This window comes from Anastrepha ludens, chromosome 6 (genome assembly GCF_028408465.1).
Source record: "Anastrepha ludens isolate Willacy chromosome 6, idAnaLude1.1, whole genome shotgun sequence".
NCBI classification, from domain to species: domain Eukaryota; kingdom Metazoa; phylum Arthropoda; class Insecta; order Diptera; family Tephritidae; genus Anastrepha; species Anastrepha ludens.
In genome coordinates this window covers 119,114,288-119,124,573 of record NC_071502.1, presented here as the reverse complement: position 1 = coordinate 119,124,573, position 10,286 = coordinate 119,114,288, and the positions used below count along the sequence as shown (strand labels likewise).

General features: G+C 39.6%; 1 protein-coding gene across 1 annotated transcript; it reads left to right on the top strand.

Moving 5' to 3' along the window:
• The first annotated feature begins 3,161 nt into the window (after window positions 1–3,161).
• LOC128867266 (uncharacterized) lies at window positions 3,162–8,324 on the top strand. Its single transcript, XM_054108376.1, has 3 exons — window positions 3,162–4,529; window positions 4,626–6,223; window positions 7,583–8,324. Exons 1-3 carry the CDS (start codon window positions 3,162–3,164, stop codon window positions 8,322–8,324), a joined length of 3,708 nt encoding a protein of 1,235 aa, XP_053964351.1.
• Window positions 8,325–10,286: the final 1,962 nt, after the last annotated feature.

The following is a 10,286-nucleotide window of genomic DNA, read 5'->3' as shown; positions in this document are numbered from 1 at the left end:
CTAAGCTGTTGCCCTATGCGGCGAAGAACTAACTATAGCTCACTCCCTAGTAAACACTCTTCACTTGCCTAGTTACTCGTATACTCTTAGACAGTAGTTTCATCGCCAATTTTGCATATTTTCACATCACCTTAGTACCTACTGCTTCCACATGTTTTCGTTTTCGTTTTGATTTTTTTTTTATTATTCTCTCCTTTATTCACGCCACTTCCATTTTTGGCCAACATGCAATTTTGGTATTTTTCGCAGTTCAATGCGAAGTCTTCCCAAATTGCCTGGGTACTTCACTGTAACTATAAACTACATTTTTGCGACTTTTTATTACATCGCACGATAAATTTGGTTGTCGTTGCTGCCTTTTTCAGCGTGGAAGTGCTAATATGCAAATTTTTTTACTTGGCTGAAAAGGTGGAACATTTTATTTTAGTTTGTTTTTTGCTTGCTCGTCCAGGGTGCCAGGATAGCAATGTCAAGGCGCGTTTATCATGTCAATGAACAATCCGACTGCTCGAAGGTCAAATGTCTCGAGTTTTTGTAAGTGAAGAGAATGCGCTTGAAGCGTAAGGAAATAAATATGAAGCGGGAAGAGAAAAAGTGATGAAAAATGCAACCGAAATAGCAAATCAAAAAAGAGGGGTTTTATTTGTTGTTTGTAAGAAGCTTTGTTAATATTTTGATGCCCCTAGATTTGATGTCGACTGTATGACAGATAGAGTTTTTACGTTTAAAAAATAGTCACTTTCTTGCAACTTTGCGTCGACTAATGATAACTGGACATAATTAAGTAGTCAGGTATAAATAAGTAACTAAAAATGTTTGCTTATTAAGACTTTTTAATTTATTTTTAATTTTATATATGGCTTGAGGCAACACAGTAAGCTCTGTCAGTGAGACGGTGTCAGTCATTCAACCATCTGCGATCAGCTTTCAATTAGTTTTTTGGAAGCAATGCAAAGTCTGCTGGTGGGAGTGGGTATGCGTCTCCCCAACCTTTTCGTCCTAAATCGCGAATAGGTTCATCTGGCTAGTCTTCCTTTGAAGAGGGATGATGCGAATAGGATGATAGCGGCCCACTGGTTCGCATGAAGGCGAACCCTCCAACTCACTCCAGATTCCTTAACAACGTCGTCCTCTGCAGCAAGTTCCATCAGTAGGGGACTCCACCCAATAGAAATCAGTATTTTAAAGCCAAAATATAACTCTAGATGAGAGGATCTTTCCTTAACCAATGGTGCCTCTGTAGCCATACAGGACAACTGTTAAGCCTACTTAAGCCTCTCCACAATATTGGACTTTCACGTTAGTTTTCTGTCAAGGATTCGTAAGGGAGAGTAGTTGTTAAGCCAGATTCTGGCAAACCATTAGAATAGAATAAATTAAATAATATTGAATTTAAAAATTGAAATTGTATTAAAGCTTAATATTAAGTTTATTTTATATTGTTTAAAAATTGTTTAAAAATTGAAATTGTATTAAAGCTTAATATTAAGTTATTTTATATTGTTTATTTATAAGTAGGTATGTAGTATACTTTACTGTTTCTCGCTGTCGCTATTTCTATTTACTTCCGAACATTGACTTTATTCTACAACTATACCTACTTTCCGTTCTTCCTATTTCTATTTACTTAACTGCAAACTCTCTCTAACTCTCCACTTACTGTTCTTCCATTTCCGCTATTTCTCGTATCTTAGTTTTAGGCTTAATATAAGGACAGTACATGTGTAATAAACTCCACTTTTGAAATTGTAATCGGACGAGTCGGTGTTCCTTTTTTAATTACGCGGCGTTACAGGCAATATACGTTTCATTTCGCGCTTCTACCCTTACAAAGTGTTTTTTAAAAAAATTAATATAATACAATACCTAGTTTATCTTCTCAAACCAGTGAAGATTTTTCATGGCGCCCGAGCAGGGACTTTAGTGCGAAATTCGAGAAATAAACAATCATTTGTGAACTAAAATCGGAAGTTATTTAAATAAAATACATTAATAGTGACAAAATATTACAAGTTGGTGATTTGTGTAAGCTGAACCGAAAATATTTAATAATTAAACTAACTAATCAACCGAATAAACCAAAAGAATATTGCCTGCGCGGTCCGTTGATAACAAAAACAAATGTCGTCTCGCAAATTAACAAAACGAACAGCTAAACTAATCTATGCACATACATATGTATATGCATATACAAAAACCAGTGCAGTGACTTGGAAGTGCAGTAACTAAAAAAAGTGCACAGTGACAGTGAGCCCCCAAAAAACAAAACAAAAAAAAAAATTAATATATCTATCAAAAAAAAAAAAGCTAAAATTATTTGAAAAAAAAAAAAAAAAATTGTTTAACATATAAACAAAATAAAATATTTATAACCAAGAAAGTTAAAAAAGAAAAAAAAAAAAAAACAAAAAAAACGTATAGAACATCGCCAACGAAGGGGAGTGAAACTATAGCTGTAATATTCACCGGTTCACCAACTGTTCACCACCAATATCCACCGTTACACCGTTAACATCGAGGGAGGAATGACCTGCAACTGCGTGGCCTGCCAAAGGGAAGTTCAAGCTGGAAACAAACCAGTCCACGATAAACAGGTATTGAGTGCGAAAAATTGAAGCTAGAAATTGGCTTTGTGATTGACCGAGATTATTACAGTTGCTAATAATCGTCTCACAGTATAAGGGCTTCAATTGTTGGCATCTCTTGTATCCACTTTTTATATGCAAATAAACTTATATACTTATATATATACATATCTATATACATATACATATACTGCCTATGAAGTGAAGGATACAGTGGGACCCGAGGTAGAGGAACTTGTTTGTCGCCAAATAATTTGCGAGTACTATTTTTCGGTTTATTTTCGGGATTTTTTCAAAAAACCAAACGAAATTGCGGTTTGTTAATCAACCACAATATTTTCAAAAAAAAAAAAAAAATTTTTTTTTTTTCGACAATACAAATTTTGTTTGAGCAAAGACTCAATTGTTCGCTGCTTATTTTCGTCTCGTTTTCGTTGGTTCTGGTCAAGTTTGAGCTATTATATAATATATTTCAGTATTATCGCTTTCGTTTTCGTTTTCGTGCTGACAAACTTCCAGAACCGTTTTCATTTCACAAAAGCCACAGGCTAAAGCAGCGAAATTTAATCTCAAAACATGAGTAAACCAAAGTCGGCTATTTCAAGTCTCTCTCCAAGTAAGGAGATGATGGACTTAAAGTCTTTAATGCGCCAGAGAACTGTTGCAAAAACCAGCATAGTGCGCATAAAAACTGGCCTCCTTGAAAAGACCATGTCGCTAGATCCAATCGAATTGGAGTGCCGACTCGACATATTGAACTCCCACAGCGAAAAACTCATGAAATGTCAGTCGAAAATTGAGGAAATCGACGAAGAAGACATTGCCCGTGGAGAGTTAGAGGACTTAATTGTAGAAACAAAGTCCATTATAAAGTCCATTCTGGCGAGAAATAAATCGTCAATTGCCGAAACATCTTTTACTGCACCTCACAGCTCGCGACTACCAAAAATGTCGTTACCTACGTTCAAAGGAGAATATTCCGAGTTTAAAAACTTTATGAGTCTGTTTGAGAGTTTCGTGCATAATGATCCCACAATCCCGGATATTGAAAAATTTAATCATTTAGTATCATGTCTATCCGGTGAAGCCTTAGGCACAGTGAAGTCCTTCCAAATGTCGGAAGAAAATTATCCAAAGGCGTTGGCAAGTTTGAGAAAGGTTTATGACAATAAATGCCTGATATTCTTTAATACAGTGTCTAAACTTTTTGAATTGTCAAAAATCCAAAGGCCTTCTGCGTCGTCTTTGCGATCAATGATCGATACAGTGTCTGCAGTATATGACTCCCTCTTATCGCTGGGTGACGATAAACTTATTTCAAATGCGATGTTGATTCACATAGTCATGTCGAAGGTTGATCCCACTACTCGGTCAAAGTGGGAGGAGCAACTTGACTATGATAAGCTGCCGCTTTGGGCTGAGTGTGAAGCTATGCTAAACAAGAGGTACCAGCATTTATCAGCTGAAGAAGCTTCCTCATCCCAACAAAGGCCAAATAATGAAGATACGCGGCAGAAAACAAAAAATCAACAACTGCGACACTCAAAGACAACATTTATCGCGACAAATTCCAAACTGCCGACTTGCCTTCACTGTGGTTCCAAGGACCATTATTTGACAGCTTGTCCAAAATTCCAAGCGCTTACTGCACTTAAAAGATTTGAATTAGCAAAATCTATTTCCCTGTGCATAAATTGCTTGCGCAAGGGACACACGGTCTCAAAGTGCAAAGCAGATCGCTGTGGTGTATGCAACCGTTCGCATCACACCATGTTGCATCAATATCCGATCTCCTTTGAGACCGAGCCGCAACCTTCGACGTCACAGGCCATGCATATTAGCAGCCTGCCTGACCGAGTCATGTTAGCTACAGCCGTAGTTAATGTAAAGGCCAGCTCCGGTGTTTACGTGCAAGCGCGAGCCCTACTTGACTCCGGTTCTCAAGTCAACTTTATGACCGAAGAGCTTATGCAGAAATTGCGAATCCGAAAAGAAAAATTCGCTCTAAATATAGTTGGAATTGGCAATTCAAATAAAAAGGTCCAAGGCAAGCTTAAAACTTATATAAAATCGAGGATCAACAATTTTGAATTTTCGGCGGACTTTTGGGTAATGCGTTCGATATCAGTCAATCATCCAGATCGGGCTGTAAACACAAATGGCTGGAAAATCCCACAAAATATTGAACTAGCTGACCCAAGTTTCTACAAGTGTCAGAAAATAGACATACTTCTAGGAGCTGAAATATTCTTTGATCTGTTATCGGTGGGTCAGATCAGAACCAGCCCAAGGCAGCCAACGCTGCAAAAAACTGTGTTAGGCTGGATAATTTCAGGCAAGTATGCCACAAATAATAGCTCCAGTGCCCAAGTAAGTAGCACATTATGTCAATTTGAAGAAAACGTTGCTAGTATTGATACCACAATCCGAAAATTCTGGGAATTGGAAGAAATACCTGCACAAATAAATTCCACACGACTGACTCCAGAGCAGGCAAAATGTGAGGAATTTTTTTCGAAAACCACACAGGTTTTACCATGTGGAAGGCTTCAAGTCAGACTGCCTTTCAAAACCGACCGTAAATTACTCGGTCATTCGTATGAAACCGCAGCTCGGCGGTTTCAGGCGCTGGAGAGAAGGACGCTGAAAGATCCAGTACTTCGTAAAATGTACCTGGACTTCATGCAAGAGTATCTCGAATTGGGGCATATGAGTCCAACAAATAATCGACTCCCGAGTGAGCCGCACTATTTCATTCCGCACCAGTGTGTGTTAAGACCGCAGAGCACAACTACCAAGTTGCGCGTAGTTTTTGATGCTTCGAGTCGCACATCAACACAAGTTGCGTTGAATGAAACCTTAATGGTCGGACCGATCGTTCAAGAGGAGCTTTTTTCGACCCTCCTTCGCTTCCGATTGCACAAATATGCCATGACTGCTGACATCACGAAGATGTATCGTCAAATATTGGTGCACGAAGACGACAGGAACTTCCAGCTCATAGTGTGGAGACAGGATCCATCGGAGCATTTGCAAATTTTTCGATTAAACACCGTAACATACGGCACAGCGCCTGCACCATTTCTCGCCACACGGTGTCTGCAAATGCTAAGCGACAAAAATAAAGCCAAATATCCACTCGGTTCCAAAGTCATTCGGAATGACTTTTACGTCGACGACCTATTAACAGGATCCGACAGTATAGAAAGCCTCACCCAGATACAACAGGAAGTAAATATAATTTTAGAATCGGCAGGCCTGAAATTAGCAAAGTGGTTTTCCAATCATACAAGCTCATCGAATAGTGAGAGTCTCCAAAAATTATTGCAGCTCAGCGATACCGACTCCACCAAAACGCTGGGAATCCACTGGCAGCCGAAAGATGACATTTTTCGCTTCATTCTGGAAGATAATTTTAGCGAGCTGCGAGCAACTAAACGTAATATTTTATCCGTTTCCGCTCGCCTCTTTGACCCTCTTGGTTTATTAGCCCCGCTAGTTACCAAAGCTAAAATCTTATTACAAGAGCTTTGGATTCAAAAGCTAGACTGGGATGAGTCGATTCCATTGCGGCTTGACACTAGCTGGCAAAACTTTAAAGCCAATTTGTTGCAGCTTCCATCAATTAGCATTCCTCGGTATGTAAATACAGAGTCGAGTGCCAGCTGCCAAATTCATGGCTTTTCCGACGCTTCAATAAGAGCGTATGGCTGCTGCGTATATATACGTAGCCAATCCGCTAGTGGTACGAAATGCACGCTGCTTACTTCAAAGTCTAGAGTAGCTCCGCTGAAGACTAAATCTCTTCCGCGTTTAGAGCTCTCGGCAGCCCATCTTCTTGCCAAATTATGGTCAAGAATTTCACCAATGTTGAGTCGACCAATAGAACAAACAATTTTCTGGACAGACTCCGAAATAGTTCTGCATTGGATTAAAACGCATCCATCGTCGTTGCAAACTTTCGTCGCAAATAGAGTGTCCGAGATCCAAGAGTGGACCCAGAATGTGTCGTGGCGTCATGTGCCCACAAAACAAAATCCAGCGGATCAAGTGTCTCGGGGTTGTAACGTGGACGAATTGGGTAATTCAATATGGTTTAGTGGTCCACAGTTCCTCCTAGAAGACCCTGCTACATGGCCAAAAAATGTCAACTTCAGTCTCTCTCCAGAACAAGAAGCACTCGAGAAGAAGAAGAACGCAATTACGTTAACCGCAATCAATGCCACAACAAATCCACTTCTCGAAATAATTGACAGGTTCTCATCTCACAGAAAAGTGCTTCGGATTTTCGCTTATATACTCAGATGGCTTCGAAAAATACGAGAGCGAAAAGCAGAATCTGAAATAATACCCACGGCAAAGGAATTACAATTGAGTTTCCTTAAAATTGTCGAAATAATTCAACATTTTGAATTTAGCGATGAAATGAATAAATTATCGAAAAATAACGTACTTCCCTCAAGTTTGCAGAAATTAACTCCATTTCTGCATGAACACTCGGAATCATCATTATCGTTTAAATTGATTCGAGTAGGTGGCCGTTTATTAAACGCGCCAATCCCCTATGATGCTAAGTTCCCTTTGCTATTACGCAAAGACTCGCACTTTGTGAAAGCATACATCCGGTTCCTACATTTTCGTAATCACCATGCCGGTCCAAAGGCATTGGTAGCGCTTCTGCGAGAAAAAATATGGCTGGTAAATGCTCGAGAAGCCTGTAGTCGAACTGTAAGAGAATGTATTCACTGTTTTCATTATAAGCCAAAATTACAAGGTCAGATCATGGGCAATCTACCCGCCGATCGATTACGCGCCCAACGGCCTTTCACAATATGTGGGGTAGATTACTGCGGGCCCATTCACATAACCTTAAAAATTCGCGGTCGCCCTCCCGTGAAAATGTATATTGCCATTTTCGTGTGTTTCGCTTCAAAGGCAGTTCATCTAGAGCTTGTAACTGATTTAACTGCTAATAAATTTATTTTCGCTCTCAAAAGGTTCATTGGGCGCCGAGGGATGCCAGCCAAAATATACTGCGACAACGCGACGAACTTCGTGGGAGCAGAGAGGAAGCTGAGAGAGCTCCGGGAAGCCTTTCTGGCACAGAAAGAGGAGATTCTCCAATACGCCGCCGACGAAGGATTCATCGTCGCCTTCATACCTCCGAGGGCACCCCACTTCGGCGGCCTGTGGGAAGCAGCAGTGAAGTCGGCCAAACATCTGCTGGTGCGCGCCGTAGGCAACGCGCTGTTAACCGCCGAAGAAAGCGCAACGCTTCTCGTCGAAGTAGAAGCGGTCCTGAATTCCCGACCGCTCGCACCACTCAGCAACGACCCCAACGACGGCGAGGCGCTAACGCCGGCGCATCTACTAATCGGTTGCCCCTTGCGAGCTTTGCCACCGGAGAAGGTACCCGTCAACCTCAGCCGCTGCTTAGAGAGATGGCAGCTTGTTTGCTCTCTCAAGCAACAATTTTGGCGCGCGTGGTCGAAGAGCTACCTTCTGGAGCTTCAGCAGCGCAACAAATGGGTGCACCCGCAGCCCAACGTCCAACCAGGCCAACTCGTCGTCGTCCACGAAGACAACGTACCACCGCAGCATTGGGTGCTCGGTCGAGTAACCGCAACCATTCCCGGAGCGGACGGCAAAATTCGAGTCGCAGACATCACCACTAGGTCGGGTGAAGTACGACGCCCTATTCACAAACTCGCCGTGCTGCCGGTGGAAAGCAAGAATTGAAGGCTGTTGGATTCCTTCAAGGTGGCCCGTGTTAAGCCAGATTCTGGCAAACCATTAGAATAGAATAAATTAAATAATATTGAATTTAAAAATTGAAATTGTATTAAAGCTTAATATTAAGTTTATTTTATATTGTTTAAAAATTGTTTAAAAATTGAAATTGTATTAAAGCTTAATATTAAGTTATTTTATATTGTTTATTTATAAGTAGGTATGTAGTATACTTTACTGTTTCTCGCTGTCGCTATTTCTATTTACTTCCGAACATTGACTTTATTCTACAACTATACCTACTTTCCGTTCTTCCTATTTCTATTTACTTAACTGCAAACTCTCTCTAACTCTCCACTTACTGTTCTTCCATTTCCGCTATTTCTCGTATCTTAGTTTTAGGCTTAATATAAGGACAGTACATGTGTAATAAACTCCACTTTTGAAATTGTAATCGGACGAGTCGGTGTTCCTTTTTTAATTACGCGGCGTTACAGGCAATATACGTTTCATTTCGCGCTTCTACCCTTACAAAGTGTTTTTTAAAAAAATTAATATAATACAATACCTAGTTTATCTTCTCAAACCAGTGAAGATTTTTCAGTAGTAATGGCTTATCTATTCTTGAGAGAGGCTGAGCTTTGGGAACTAGCTCCGCCTTGTGAGGGTTCATCGAAAGGATAATAAATATTAATTGAAGACTTTTCTTATAGCGTCGGGTCGATGTTAATAGATTGTGTCCACCATATTGTTTTGGTGGCGTTTGCCGAACTTGTTATTTATTATTTAGTTACTGGTGCCAAATCGTAATGGGTATTTATTAAGGATGTACATTTTTTAGGTTTTTATGATCCTGAAATTTTCGGGATGCAGCTATTACCATATCGGGATCCTGGAATTTATATATTTACTATTTTGTAGCAACGAAGAAACAGACTTGCACGCTTTGTTAGCCTTTTCGGCAAAAATTGGTTAGGCAATTACTGCTCTAATAAAGACAAAGAAGAAGAACTAAACTCGAAAAAAATTGTATTTTCAATTTTCATTTCCGCCCAATGTCTACTATTACGCAACTATGATATTTGTTATTTCAGTAAATTTTCCGCTTCGCGAACAAATTTGGGAATATAAACTACAAGATTCTTGATTTCACTCATTCATTCGTCATTTAAAGACGATGAAAGACGTTTTCCCGGTATTTACTGGGAGAATTCATGATTACCTTTTAAAAAAACTAATTGCAGAAATATTAACTGATTCCTCAAACTATGACCATCAGTTAAAATAGTTTTCCTGACATCCGAAAGGAGCTGGTTTCTCTGTTATAGTGTAAATATCCACAAAGATTTATCCCTCTAGTGACTTCATCAAGCCTTTTATTTTTTATAAAAATTTTTAAAACATCCCAATTTCATTGAATTCCCTACAAATGAACGTAAAATAATTTCACCGCTCTTCGACAGCCCTAAAGCCCATGACTAGCCACTCGTAATTGCAAATTAGATTTCAAAATAAACTTTACAGCAAAGCACTTACATATGAATGTGAATTTACGATTATAAATATCTGTCTGTCTGACTCGAAAACGGCTGTGTCTACATATGTACGTGCTCAGTTTTATAGCCTCAGAGAGTCGAGCACTCAATGTTCAATGTTTTTGCGATTTATTTCTACATTTAATTTATTACAAGTACTTATTGGTCGGGCATCCAGCAAGTAAGTATTTGTGTGTGTGTATGTGTGTGCATGTACGAGCATGTTACTTTAGGGTGTTCGACTGTGAACAACCAAAGCATTTTAAATCACCACCACTAAATGAATTGAATTCGACTAATTCGCATGCGGCCAAGAGCCTGAGTATGAATGTTATTATTTTTTTTGGTTTTTTTCGTTTTACTCAGCCTGGCTGGGGATGGCACAAGCGCACATGAATAGAGTAGGCATTAGTGGTACTATGTATGCACTGTATGG

Excerpts from the sequence above, each read along its gene's own strand:
- LOC128867266 (XM_054108376.1), top strand. The coding sequence starts at position 3,162 with ATGAGTAAACCAAAGTCGGCTATTTCAAGTCTCTCTCCAAGTAAGGAG. Across the intron at positions 4,530-4,625 it reads TACTTGACTCCGGTTCTCAA|GTCCAAGGCAAGCTTAAAAC; the intron begins GTCAACTTTATG and ends TCAAATAAAAAG. Across the intron at positions 6,224-7,582 it reads CCATCAATTAGCATTCCTCG|GTTCATTGGGCGCCGAGGGA; the intron begins GTATGTAAATAC and ends CGCTCTCAAAAG.